The sequence below is a fragment of the Ambystoma mexicanum genome, chromosome 3p (assembly GCF_040938575.1).
Source record: "Ambystoma mexicanum isolate Mex_15411 chromosome 3p, UKY_AmexF1_1, whole genome shotgun sequence".
Classification (NCBI taxonomy): Eukaryota; Metazoa; Chordata; class Amphibia; order Caudata; family Ambystomatidae; genus Ambystoma; species Ambystoma mexicanum.
This window is the reverse complement of record NC_090925.1, coordinates 24,901,102-24,915,610: the sequence shown is the minus strand read 5'-3', so window position 1 is coordinate 24,915,610 and position 14,509 is coordinate 24,901,102. Positions and strand designations below refer to the sequence as shown.

The 14,509-nt window shown below is 48.6% G+C and overlaps 1 protein-coding gene across 1 annotated transcript in view; it reads right to left on the bottom strand.

Annotated features, from left to right (window-relative positions):
- Window positions 1–14,509, bottom strand: part of PRODH (proline dehydrogenase 1) — a 283,848-nt gene that overhangs the window by 115,002 nt on the left and 154,337 nt on the right. Inside the window, exon 9 of the mRNA XM_069650361.1 lies at window positions 7,142–7,234. Within this exon, the coding sequence (XP_069506462.1) occupies window positions 7,142–7,234 (93 nt within the window). The remainder of the gene's footprint in view (window positions 1–7,141; window positions 7,235–14,509) is intronic.

Below are 14,509 nucleotides of genomic sequence, written 5' to 3'. Positions count from 1 at the left end.
AGGATCGAACCCGCGTGAGGAATAGAAGCGCCTGGAAGCACGTAAGTAAGCGCTTGTAGCCTGCTTCACGATGCGCACTAACTGTCCCTTTTATCTTGCAGGTACAAGTTCGGAGCTTTAGAGAAGCTGAAGGGTGCTGGACTACCCACTGGATTCGGCGTGGGAAGGAGTAATGGCACGTGAGTAATAAAGTTGCCCAATGTCTTTAAACGCACCTTCTTTTGTCTTTCAGATGCGGGATGCAGCGCCGAAGGCCTCCGGAGCGTGCGAAGAGCTGGTAAGCTTTTGTCTTTCAGATGCCGGAATGCAGCGCGAGGCGTTGGTGACAGCCGATGGACCAGGTAAGAGATGCGCTGCCACTGAAGACCGTAGTGCTAACCTGTTCTTTCTTTGTCTTTACAGGTGCTGCTGAAGACTGGATTCCAGGATGGTAAGCCTTTGTTCCCTTAGGCCCAGGATCAGAAGCAGAAGACACGATGAGCGTTCTGCTGCAGAGAATGCAGAATAACGCAAAGCAAGATTCATCCATCGGGTGTGGTTTAAATAGCCTCCTGTAGTGCTTAGGTGTCTCCTTCCACAGCCACGCCTAGGTATGAAAAGAGTTCCTGCTTTCCAGAAGAGTTCCAGTGTTCTGAACCTAGGGAGTGGCTCCTGCCCCACCCAACAGGAAAAGTAGTCCCAAACAGAAGAGGATCAGGGGTTCAACTGGCAGGTAAGTAAGCAGCATGGTCTGCTGCAGGTAAGTCCACCCAAGCATTATGAGCCCGGCGCTTCCAGCGCTGGGACTGGGCATCTTTATGAGCCTGGTGCCACTGGCGCCAGGACAGGGTCCAACAGGTCCCAAATGGGACTGGCTGGCACTCGGAACCGGTGTTATGGGTCTGCTTCCAAGGGAGTCAGGCAAGTCCTGATCTTTTGGAAGCAGAGATCATGACAGTGCCCCCCTAATTGTTGATGTAGAGTACATGGCTGTGGTGCTGTCTGTAAGGACCATCACTGTCTTCCCTTGTAAGTGTTCCTGGAAGGCTTTTAGTGCTTGGAACACCGCCAGTAGCTCCAGTAGGTTTATGTGCTTGGATGCTACGTTCGGAGTCCACACTCGGTGAGCAGTCTGATGGGATAGGTGAGCCCCCCATCCTGTGAGGGATGCGTCCGTGGCTAGAGTGGCCTCCACCGCGGGTGTGGCAAAGGGTTTCCCCAAGTGAGGCAAATCTTCGCGTCACTTGGTGGTGTTGTTGGCTTGGGAGCCTCTGGGGGTGGAACCCCGGCCTCTTCCCTTGCCACGACATTGACCCCTCTGATTGTACTGGCCGCTATTACTTTGGTAGTTGCTGGCAGAGTACTGTTGGTTTTGTTGCTGGCGTTGTCCACGAAAAAAGCGCTCATTACCAAATCCCCGCCTGTTAGGGGGTTTTGCAATTCGGTCTAAGGTCTTTATTGTATCAAATTCTTTCTTCGCGTTCTCCAGCGCGTCATCCACTGCTCTCCCAAAGAGGTTGGACTCCTCTATGGGTTTATTAATAAGGGACGCTTGTGTTTCCGACTTAAATCCGGAATTGCGAAGCCAGACGTGACGCTTCAGTAAAATTCCTTGTACCAAAGTGCGGCCAGCCGTCTCTGCTGCATCGAGGGTATTCTTGACGATGCTTTGATTGACCAGAGAGCCCTTGTTAACTGTAGTCAGTAAACGAGTCCTTAGGGGTTCGGGAGCTTCTTCGATGTCCTGTCTGAGCTTAGCCCATTGAGCATCGGCGTAGCTTGCCAATAGGGTGTTATTATTGGCGATTCTGGTAGAGAATGCTGCAGAGGTGGTGATTCTCTTGGCTAGGGCATACAGCTTCTTCCCCTCTTTGTCTGGGGGTGCCTCGCTAGTAGATAGTGGGACTCCTGCCCTTTTCCTGGTGTTGGTCACAACTAGGGAGTCCGGGATTGAGTGACCCTTAATATATAATGGGTCTGATTGAGAGGGAGAGAACAGTTTCTCAATCCTTGGATTGACCCCTCTCACCAATGCCGGAGTGGAAAGAGAAGGTGTAATACGTCTCTTAACTGAGGCGAGGATGGGTATAACCTGGCTAGTGGGGGGTTTTTCTTTGATAATCCTCTCCACAAAATCGGTGTCTGGGGTGACCTCCCCAGTTTCGATCTCGAAATGTGCTGCTGCCTTCTTCAGCAGTGCATTGAAGGTGGGTTGATCATCGACAGGCGAAGGGTTCCTGACTGGTGTAGTTTCAGTAGACCTGATGACTATACTGCTACTGCCTGTGTCAGTCGACCTAGCCGGTGACTGCCAGGGATTTGGGTCGCCCTCCCTGTGTCTTCCTGGAATCCTTCCTCACATAGGTTAGTTTCCTCGTGAAAACCTTCCTCTTCTTGTTGGTCCTCAACATAGGTGAACTCATCTTCCTCTTGGAAGAAGGTGTCTTCCTCAGTGGGATTGTAAGAGTCTATGTCCTCCTGTATGGGGTTATGAAACTTCTGGTATTTAGCCCTTGGACTCTCCAGGGGTGCCTCCCTTGGTCTCTTGGGTGCCCCGTCTTCTGGGATGGACATGAACCCATCTAGTTTGTCCATACAGGTCTGGAACCTTTCAAAGGTCCACTGAGGTCGGCCAGGACGGTCTGGGAAAGAAAAGGGGGTTTCTTCCTCCTGTAATAGTCTGGTTCTGTCCCATAACGTCGAAGAAAGAGAGCCTTCGCCTTCCGAGTATCCTTCTTGCTGGCTAGGGCCTTCTGTCGGCGTCAGGAACAGGCCTGATCTGTTTTCCGGCTCCTTCGGCGTATCTTTGGCCTTGTGCGCGGTTTTCGGCGTTGCACTCGCCGTACGTCTTTGGCCGTCTTTAGATGCTATGCGCGCGAGGCTTTCGGCGATCATACTCTCTTCCGAGGGATCGATCGCCGTCACGATATGAAACGTCGAGCCTTTGCTCGTCGAGTCCTTGCCCATCGAGTCCTTGCCCGTCGAGTCCTTGTTGGCAACGTGAGTGCTCTTGCGGTGCGCGTCGCCGGAAATTTTGGTGTTAGCGCCCTTATTTTTAGAGTGCCCAGTCGCCTGTCGAGGTGGCGGGGAGGGGAGGGCTGACGACCCTTACGTCGGAAGACGTCGGTGGGCCCGGCGTCCCCGTTGGCGCTATGGCTGCCTTCGTCTTCGACGAAGGTGTGCCTGGGGGTATGTGCTTTGGTATTTTTTTTTGTGTGCGTCCTTGTCGCCGGGGTGTTCATCCCCATAAACTGGGCGTGAGCCGGGCTTGTCGGGGCCCGGGGACGGACGACGAGGAGCGTGAACGCTCCTTTGAGAGGTCCGTTACGGGGGCCGTGTAGTCACTGTCCTCGTCACACTCGGCGGCGGCAGCGGGCGAGGAGTCAGGCCTAGACATGGCATAGGCCGCCCACCTTTTCACCCTGCGGTCTTTTAGAGTTTTGGGCTTTAGTAATTTACAGGCCGCACAGCCGTCCTCCTGGTGATCGAGGGGTAAGCAACGGTTGCACCGTTTGTGCTTATCCTTCCAGGTATATTTACCCTTGCAAAGCGGGCAAAACCTAAATGGCGTCCTCTCCATAGCTGAGGGTAATAAGTGTGACTACGACCTCGAAAGAGAGGGAGGGGAAAGAGAAAGGTATTCTTAAAGAAAAGAAAGAAAGACCACAAAACCCCACTCTCCCTACTGTGTATGGCCGGCGAGGCCAGGCCACGTGTTCGGCAGCGCCGAAGGATCTCCTCCGCTCGTCCTTCCGTCGAAGATCTTGCTCAGCAGAGAAACGGCTCTGCGTCGAGGGAGGGATCTACGTTATTGATATTAATAACAAACGACCAAAGGTCGAAGAAACTATTTGGCAATGTCTCTCGAGGAGCTCCGCATAAAGGCGACCAGTAGCTGGGCGGAAAAAAACAATCTGAGGGACCTCGACGCGTGAGGGATTGTGGGTACAACGCACGTCACTATAGGGATAGTGTTACAGACACGCCTTGTCGACGTCCCCTTTTCGACTACGAAAAACAAAATGCAATACTCCGCAGTGACCACTGGATGTCGGACCTATGCACAGCATGTGATTCTAAGCAGATTAATTCTACTTTCATTTCTGATGTTTGTTAAAGAATCATGGAACTATATAAAAGAAAAGATGATTACTGATGAGAAGGGCTAGTCTGGGACCTGCGCCCAAATATTGAACCAATTAAAGTCCTGGCAGGAGAGTAAACTAGGCATACAGCGAGTCAGACCTGCACCCAATCAAGCTTTCCTGAACTTGGAAAAGGGGGAAAGCCGTTCTCCAAGTGTGTGGAATCTATGGGAAGGGCGTCTCCCTCCCCTGTGCATTGCGGTAAAGTCAAGAAAGCTCAGGGGAAGAAGCATACCCCTTGAGCCTGTGAATTGTGAAACCTGCAAACTGTGGGAAAGCTAAGGAAGTTCAGGGGCAGAGGCATACTCCTTGAACCTGTGAATTGTGAAAGTGAAAATATCAGGGAAGGGTCATACCCCTTTAGATTGGAGAATGGTATAACCCAAAAGGAGATCAAGAGAACATGTATATTTTGAGTTGATGAACTGTGTAAACCGGAGGAAACTCAGGGGAAGAGTCACCCCCCCTTGAGATTGTGGAGTAAGGTAATGTGAAAGTGAAAGTGAAAAACATTGAAACAGAAATCCTCGGAAAGGGAAGAACCCCTTTAACTGGAAGAACTTTGTTGGTTTCTTTTTCACTTTGAAACTTTATGTTGGAACTTTAGAAAAGAGCTGCAGGTCATCAGCTAAAAGACATTTTCCTCTTAACGCTATATTGAGTTTAATGTGCAAGGGTCAGGTTATGCTTTTGGACACAGGACAGATAATTATGTTTTACACATTGACATGGACGTTCCCGAGTTATTTACCCCATATTCCCTCTACCTTAGTGAGATACTACAACTCCCATAACTCCTCTCCTTTCCTTATCAACCCAACTACTGAGATGAGGAAGACTGAGACTAGGAAGATTACCACTAGTAACATACTGGCCCTGTCCCTCCAATTAGGTCAGACAGGGTCAGGCACTCGGTCACAATCATACACACCTGAAACTCATGGACTGTTTTCCAAACTAGAAAAGGTGGAGCACAGAAAGATACAGAGTGAGACAGGGGCCAAGAAAGAAGGCAAGATGAATGGCGAGACTGAGGAGCAGCTGAAAGGAAGCTTCCAAGAACCAGGCCAGGAAGAACAGGACGCTGTGACACAGACAGGCTGTGAGTTGAGGCAGGAGAAAGCGCAAGGGAACCATGTCTCCAAGAAGCTGGGAGAGTTCAGAGAAGGGACCCGAGGGGCTGGCTAATCCCTTTCCTCCAGGGCCCAGCAAACTGCTCATTTCCACCCGGTGCCGCAAAGCCACCTGGGAGTGTCTGAGGGGCAAGTGGGCAAGACCCGGACCTTGACGAGCTGAAAACAGAAGGACATGCAAAAGGAATCACAGCCCGTGAGTTCAATGGAACCAAGAGCACGGTTTGTGATAGGTGAGATTGTGAAAGCTACAGTGTTGCACGCAAGGCTATGCGTTGAAGGATAATAGACATTGAACTGAAAGCTGGAATGCATTTAGCCAGCAAGGTAGCTGATGAGAAACAAAGTAACAGAGCGGTGCCGTGTGAGAAGGCACGTTGTTAAACGCTAATAATGAAAGTGAAATATTGAACTATATGCTTTTGTGAAATAAGTAACAGAGTGACCGAGGGCCTGTTCTGCAAAACCAAGTGCAAGAGGCACGTACAGTAAGAAGTCAACCCTTTTGTCAGAGGTGTCATGCACAATACTGTGCGGTTGCGAAATCTCTGGTAAGGCGATAAGCACCCTGCTGTCGCAGTGGCCACGGATGGGGGTGAGAATACTATGCAGTTGTGAAGGTCTCTGACAGGTGAGCATTGTGAAAGAAGAAAAAAGAAGGGAGTTCTCCCCGGGCTCTGTGAAGCCGAGCTGTTTGGCTGGAAAGGGTTTCAGCCTCGTTTGAGTGTTTGAAGACAGCCAAGGACAGCCTGTGAAAGTAACTAAGAAGGAACTTTGTGAATACCTATTTGTTTGAGAATTGTGAAGCTGGGTGAGGGTAGCCCAGAATAATCCATTGAGGAGAACTTTTGATGGACATTGAACTGCCATTGAAATAGGCGTGGGAAGCCGAACAGATTTATGGGAAATCTTTGGACTGTGCATACTACCCACCTCGTAGGAACTTTGTCAGAACCCCAGTGAACTGAACTTGGGGGCAGGGAGTGGCATTGCCATTCTTTTAATACACTCTTTATTTTCATCCATTTTTCAACTCTTAGTTATTGTGAAGTGTGAGGGCAAGTATAGTTTCTGACACAGACTTTTTTCCTTTGTTTGACTGACTTGGACCATTTTATTTTACTTTGATGGTCGAGACAACTCACATTATAGAATTGGGGCCAGCTAGGAAGTCCCCAACCCCAGTCAAACTTAATAAAGGTGTTCAAACTTGTACCTTTGTGTGTGTGTGTCTCTCCTTACTTGTGATACCATGCCTGCATCACACAATCTAAAGGTCGGAGAGGGTAAGGGGTGGCGGGGGGCTTAAGTGTGGGCTTGCTTAGATTGTTTTGATCAATTGATTGTTTCTTGTATGGACTTTTTTGTGGCCTCAATTTTTTTTACACAATTTTATTCCTGGCCAATAACACAACTTTAATGAAAGCATTTACGAACTACAAATGGTAAATTGTTCCTGGATGGCCAGCGTGAACCCCTCACCATAAGTACTGATTCTCCAAGCATGGGGCCGCAGAGGATCCCGAGTGGAAGACCTAATGTTCGATAGCCTAATCAACCTGCTACTTTTAAGTTCCCAGAAGAAAACGAGATCAGCAAATCTACAAAACAGGCACGTTTCAGAAGCAGTAGGACGGCTCAAAGTACAACCGAGTGTAAAGGGAAATGAACAAGAAGCAAGCCAGCCAGAGTGAACATTCTGATCAAGAACGCGTCGTCTTGGGTGACCCATCACATGGAAGGTTTCCATTATTTATTGGTTGGGGATTTATAGTGCGCTACATTGAACAACGATTACATCTATTCATTTGTTTATTTACTTGCCATAGAGCTCCCAAGTGAAGATAAGTAGCGAGAGGAGAGTGACACTGGGCAAACACTAACCTTTGCAAGGACATCCATCCTCTGGAGCATCCTCTTCATCTGAAGATCCTCCTCCTCTGTGAACTTGGACAGCAGCGGCTCCAGGTGCCCCGTCTGGAAGGCGACAAGTGCAGACGAATATTAGTGGCCACAGGAGATGACCTGCTCAGTGTACAAAGAACCTCGGAATTGAACTGTAAACTGGAGCTGTTTACTTCCTTGTAGTCCATGTGACAAGGGCCATGCACCACGCAATGCAGCTCAAGGGCACCTTACATCTAGACATGACTCCTCTTGATAAGGGAGGAGTGCACACACACACACACACACACACACACACACACCACATCTGGTGCTGGCAGGTAACCAGCGTGTTTGCCACAGGGTGTGGACAATCCACCACCTTGCATGCTCTTTATCGCAGACAAGTGCTCCTTGGAAGATTACATCATTCTGTTGCTGAACCCGGGAGGAAAGATTCAACATTTAACCTGCAACATCACATTTTTCCACACACTGTCTTTAATTGGTTACAATTTGCATTGGTGTGTTAATGTATCCCTCTGTGGCCCCATCCCTTCTTTTGAAGGTTGTATACCTCTTCAAACTTCTCCTTTACATCTTGCTCATGCAAAACATACTCCACCTTCAGGGTACTGACGCTGGCTTTGCAGAGGGATAAGTTTGCATTAGGATAGGTTCTCTTGCACAAAGCATCTCATGTTTTTGCATTACATGTTAATGTTCTACACTGGAATTGTGACCTTTGGTAACTTTCTACAGTAACAGTTTGGACATTCCATGTAGAATATTAGGACAGTGATCCAACAGTGCGGGATGATTTTTAGTAGGTTTGTATTTTAATTGAGAACCATGTAATTTTGGTCTTTTTAAATGGTTTTCCATAATACTACACACTTGGATGAATACCAACTTCAGGCCACCCTCTTCAGCTTGCGGTTTTCCTTTCCACATGTAAACCCCTCTTCTATACATAGGATTAACTGTTTCGACAAATGGGTTTCACTCCTTCATCCCGTCCCCCTTCCTCCAGAGGGTGCTTCCCCTTTATATTTTCACAGGGAGGCTGTGCAACCTGTACACAAGTATAGCCCCACTGGTAGCCTGCACCCCAAAGTGCTTCCTCTCAAGCCTTTTTCCATGACAGAGGGGTCAGGCTCCTTGTGCACAACTCCTTTGTAGTATTGTGGAGAGGGAGTAACAAGGAGTAAGAGCAGAGGGTAGCGGTAGGCAATAGAAAGGGGCGCATCAGCGGGAGAGAAGAGTCGGAGCGAGAGGGACAAGATGGTGGGTGTGTAGGAGTGAGCAGAGTAGGAGGAGACAAGGGAGAGCAGTAGCTAGATCTGGGGGAGCGTGGAATATCAGGCAAGTGCCCGGAGTGATTTAAAAGGTACTATCCAAATGGGGTCCCCGATAGGAGTCACCTAAATTGCGCAGAGAGGAATTCTACAGAGGTGAGGAGTTTCCCTTTAGGCCATCACCAATAGATGGATAGCTTTTAGATAGCAGGGGTTACCAATAATGTAATACCAGTTTGGGGTCGAGGGATGCCTGGGTAGGTTCTTCCCATTCCTAGAGTGAGGGGTGGCCATTTGGCTGTTTGCTGAATTAAAAATAAAAACCCTTGACCCTCAAGTGGGAGTTCTGCTATTGAGGCATCTGTGTCAATATACATTAGTATAGTATTTGTTTCTGCAACATGGCAGAGGTTTGGACTGGATAATCTAATGGGTCCAGTGGTGGAGTTGTGGGAGGTAGGGGTGGGACAGACTCCTCCCCCACATCCCCTTAGCCTCTCCAGACCCAGTATAGCCGTGGCACCCCAGCCGCCATTCTGGACTCAGACGAGAATTTGTTTTCAATCCATTTTCAAATAAACATACAAATGTGCATAAAAGTGAGTATGCACAACTCAACCTGCCTGAAGATTGCTAGCTAACAATTCTGCGTCTCTGACCAGGGTCCCCATCCACCGACTGCCGTTTTCTTCCCCGATTGGGTCTGTGTTTGGCAAAGGGGTGAGGGGCAGGAAAAGATTCATTGAGTAGATTATACAGAATTTGAGCCTGGAGCATCAAGAGTGTTTTTAAACGGAGAATACTGAAATATATTGTGGGTCCATCATCAATGTGATTTACAGATGCAATGCTGTCATACATTCTGTGCATCGCATCATGAACGTCATTTACAGTGTCTATGGTATATATTGTGGGACCAGTATCATAAAGTGATTCACAGTGGGAATGCTGCCATATGTTTTAGTTGCAACATCAAATTGATTTACAGTTGGATTATAGCATACATTTTACGTACAGTATCATGGACGTGCTTTGCAGCATTAGTGGGTGCATGTATAATGGCTAGCGCTTGATGAAAGTGATTTCCAGTGGCAATGTGTCGCTTTGTAGGTGACACATCGAAGCGATTTGCAGCAGGATTGCTGCCATATAGTGCGGGTGTGGCATGAACGTAGTTTACAGGGAGAGTGCTGGCTTATATTGTGGATGTGACAGCAAAGTGCTTCAAGTGACAGGTAAGTGCATTACAATGGCAATGCCAGCATTAACTGCGGACACATGCTCTATGGAAAAGGTCTCTTCAGGTGCTACTCTAAAAAGCCTATTGTATTGATTTTTACCTCCATGTTCTCAAAAGGTGTGCTCCAACATATTGGGATTCATTACAGGAGTGGCACAGAGGGAACACATGGTCAGTAATGGAATCCCCACCAATGTCCAGTATGGCCCTGGGGTGGAGCAGTGACCTCCAGCATCGTGCTGGTGGTGAATGCTCCAACTACCTGCCGACAAAAGGAGCAAAATCAGCAGAATTACCAGAGCAGTAATTCTGCTTAAAAAAGCCCCACAGAGTCCCATGGCCTCATGTGGATTTACACCAGCACTTGTAATCCGACGGTAATTCCGCCAGACCAAGTGGCGGTAATGGTAATTCAGTCGGGGGTATTTCCGGTGGATTTACTGCCAGAATACCACCCAACTCGTAATGAGGCCCATTATCTAAATAAATGTTCTCCAGAAGGGTGTGTTGGGTGAGAAGAACAAGTTACTTCTTACCTGGTAATGTTCTTTCGATTGTTCCTCCGACATATTCCTTATCTTTGATACACTCCCATAGCAGTGTTGTGTAATTGGAGGTGGGAGTCAAAACGCCATGTTTCCCTTAAGGAATGAACAGAATGTAATACTGCTTTGCCAAACCTAGTCTCTTGACTAGGAGGAATCCAGGTTGTAAAATCTTGTGAAGGTATGTGCGGACGACCATGTGGCAGCCGCACATCTCTCGAACCGGAACCCCTCTTTGGAGGGCCGAAGAGGCTGCGATACCCCTGGTTGAATGAGCCCTAAGACTTTGAGGGGGCTCTTTCCCTGCTAGTTTGTAACATTCCAGAATGGCCAAAATAATCCATCTGGAAATTGTCTGTTTTGTGATCGGTAGTCCCAATTTGTGCCCTGAGTAACCTATGAACAGTTTGTCTGCTTGCCTAATCCTAGCAAGTTTGCTGATGTAAAAGCTTAAAGCCCGCCTTGGGTCCAGCCTGAGTAGCCTTTCTTCCTCTTTCCCCGGATGGAGAGGAGGATAGAATGAAGGTAATGTAATTTTCTGAGTGATGTGGAATTCAGAAACCACCTTTGGGAGGAAATTAGGCTTCACCTGTAGGACAACTTTGTCTTTATGAAAAATTGTATGAGGGGGTTTACAAGATAGAGCTTGTAATTCGCTAACCCTTCTAGCAGATGTTAGTGCCACTAATAAGACAGTTTTATGGGTGAGAAAACTTAGCGAACAAGAGTGGAGTGGTTCGAAAGGAGTACCCATCAGGAAATGTAAGACTAAATTTAAGTCCCATAAGGGAACTTGGAATGGTCTTGGAGGATAGACATTAGTTAATCCCTTTAGAAATTGTATTACTAAGGGTAATTTGAAATACGATGGCTTCTCTGCAGTGCGCTTGAAGATCGATAGCGCTGCGAGATAGCCCTTGATAGTGCCAACTTGAAGGCCTGAATTTGCCAAATAGAGTAGAAAGGATAACACCGTTGGTGTACCACATGAAAAGGGGTCAATATTCTCTTCTCTACACCAGCTAAAAAATCTGTTCCAACGGCATAGGTATAAAGACTTTGTTGCTGGCCTTCTGGCCGAAAGCAACACCTCCATGACGTCATCGGGGAGGTCCCAATCCTTGTATCTCAACCTTTCAGAAGCCAAGCGTGAAGGTTGAGGGTTCTGATGTCTGGATGGAGACCCTGACCTCCCTTCTGTGAGAGAAGATTCTCCTTGAGTGGAAGGCGAATTGGAGGGCAGATGGACATGTCCAGAAGGTCCGGGTACCACGTTCTCCTGGCCCAGTCTGGGGAAATTAGGATCATGGTCCTCCGGAATCTTCTCAACCTCCTGATCATTTGAGGAATGACGGACTGGTGGAAACGTGTACAGGAGTGGAAACTCCCAGTCCACTAAGAATGCGTCCCCTAGAGCTCCTCTCGGGGGAAATTCCCTTGAACAAAACAGATCGCACTTCCTGTTGGTACTGGTGGCGAACAGCTCTGGGGTTCCTCAAAGGGCAAAGATCTCCTGAAGGACTTCCTGAGCTAGTTCCCACTCGTGGGAGACTGTGCCCTGCCTGCTCAGAGCGTCCGCCGTCAAGTTCTTCTCTCTGGCTAGGTGAGCAGCCGATAGAGAGATTCCTTCTTGAATTGCCCAAAACCAGAGCTGCATTGCCTCTCTGCACAGTGGCAATGATCCCACACCTCCTCTTTTGTTGAGGTAGTGCATGGCCACTGTGTTGTCCGTATTTTATCAGGACATTTTTTCCCTGTACTGATGGCAGGAAAGCTTTCAGCGCTAGTCTGATCGCTCTCAGCTCCAATAGGTTGATGTGTAGTCTGGACTCCGATGGAGACCAACAACCGCTGATGGTCAAGTTGTTGGCATGGGCTCCCCACCCCGTGAGTGAGGCATCCGTGACTACTGTTATCTCTAGCCAGGGTTGCCAAAACAGTTCTGCTTTCAAAATGTTCTCCCGATAAGCCCACCATTGAAGGTCTCGGGCTACCTTGTCCGGAATCTGAAGGAGATCTGTCATTTTTCCTGACAACTGCGACCACTGGGTTCTTAGTGCCCACTGGGGAGAGCTCATTCTCAGGCGAGCCTCTGGCACAAGGAAGATGCAGGATGCCATGAGGCCTAGTAACCTCAAAAAGTCGAAGGCTGGGAGATGTTGGGCATTTTGAAACTTGGTGACCATCTGCAGAATATCTTGAGCCCTCACCTCTGGTGGTGAGGCTTTTCGCAGATAAGTGTCCAGGACTGCTCCGATGAACTGGAGCCTCTCTGATGGTATCATCTGTGACTTCTTTAAATTGAGGGAGAAGCCCAGTTTGTGAAGGAAGTGGCAGACATAATCTAGCTGGATCTGAGCTTGTTCCGAAGATACAGCCCTGATCAGCCAAACGTCCAGGTAGGGGTAGACGTGAATCCCTCCCTTCCTTAGGCTTCCAGCCACTACCGACATTAACTTGGTGAAGACCCTCGGGGTGGAGGTCAGCCCAAATGGCAGAACTCGAAATTGATCATGAGAGCCGCCAATTACAAACCTCAGGTATTTCCTGTGTTTGAGATGGATTGGCACATGGAAATAAGCATCCTGGAGGTCCAGAGATACCAGCCAGTCCTGGAGCTGGAGGGCCTGAAGGATCTGAGAGAGAGTTACCATCTTGAACTGCCCTTCCTGAGGAACTTGTTCAATTCTCTTAAGTCCAAGATAGGTCTCAGTCCTCCGTCTTTCTTCAGGATGAGAAAGTAAGGGGGGGGGGAGGGGGGGGGGGAGGGGGGGGGGGGGGGGGAGTACCAACCCTTGTTCCCCTCTGTTACAGGTACCGGTTCTATGGCACCTTTCTCTAGCAGGTCTACAATTTCCTGCAAGAGGAGCGGATCTGGAACTTTCAGAGAGCTGTTCCCCGGTGGATGACTCTGAGGGATGCGTAGAAAAAGCAGGCAGTAACCTTGGGCAACTGTCTCCAATGCCCAAGCATCTGACATAATAGCCTGCCATTCCGTCAGATGTTGAGTTAACCTGCCCCCTACTGGTGTCTTGTGAGGAGAGTCCTCAGAGCGGTTTGGAGGCGGCTGATGCAGATGCCGAGGGTAAAGAGGCACCTGCTGCTGCTGCGGCTTTTGTATTTTTAATCCGTCCACCTCGGGTGAATTTTTTGTGACCCCTTTTGAACTGGCTGTCCTCTTCCTCTTCCGAATGCAGAATAGAAGCGAAAGGACTCACCTCTCGAAGATGTTCCTGAGGGGCGATATGGTGTGACGGATTGCAGCTATCAGGGATTTTGCTGCTGCCTTTGATGTTTGAAGCTGGAATCTGGAGCAAAACCAGACCTTCGCAACCAAGCAAATCTCCGGGTTGTTGTACTTGCCGCCATGGCCCTGCTGATGCTGTCAGCAGAATCGATGCCAGTCTGAAGGGATTCGCACATTGCGTCTTTACCATCCTTAATGATGTTTAGAAACGCTTCCCTTTCTTCTCCCTCCGGGAGGCAGTCAGCCACTGATGAAGCACACTCCCAAAGTGTGTGGCTGAACCTTGCAAGCGTACAAGTAGCATTGATGGATTTCAACGCCATGCTACATGCAGAAAACACATTTTTTGGCCATAGAGACATATCTCTTGTCATCCCTGTCCTGTGGAACAGTAGGGTAAGCCGATTTACTACCTGATGAAGTTGCTGCCTGAACAACCAGACTCTCCGGAGTTGGGTGTTTGGATAAATATTCAGGGTCAGCAGTAGACACCCTATACTTGGCTGATCATTTTTTGTTAACCGCCGGGATAACCTCAGGGGTTTCCCAGTTTGCCAATATTTTCCTTTGTAATGCCGCATGAAATGGTACCACAGGATCCTCCTGTGGACCTTTAACCAAAATGTCTGTGAGGTCGTCTTGCTGAAAAGCAGGTGAGGGTATAGACCACCCCATGAACTCTATTATCCTTGCCATCAAGGTTCTATAAGGGGTTTCAGCATGTTCCCCTGGGTCTGGTCTGGCAAATTCCACTTCTGGGGAAGTGTCCAACCCACTTGCTTCATGTAAGGATTCTTGGAGGTCCTTAAACCTACCTTGCTCACAGGTAAATTCCTCTGGTACAGGAGTTGCAGATCCCTGCAACTCAAAAGGTCTCTCCTGATCCAAATTCTCCCCTTCCTCATAAATAGATGCTAAGGCTCTGGAATGATCAGATCTTGGAAATGGTATAAATCCCATTTCCAGAGCAGAAGGGGCCAAATTCGTCATAATTGGCTGAGAAAACATCGGCGTCGTCGATGCGGACGTTAAAGTCTT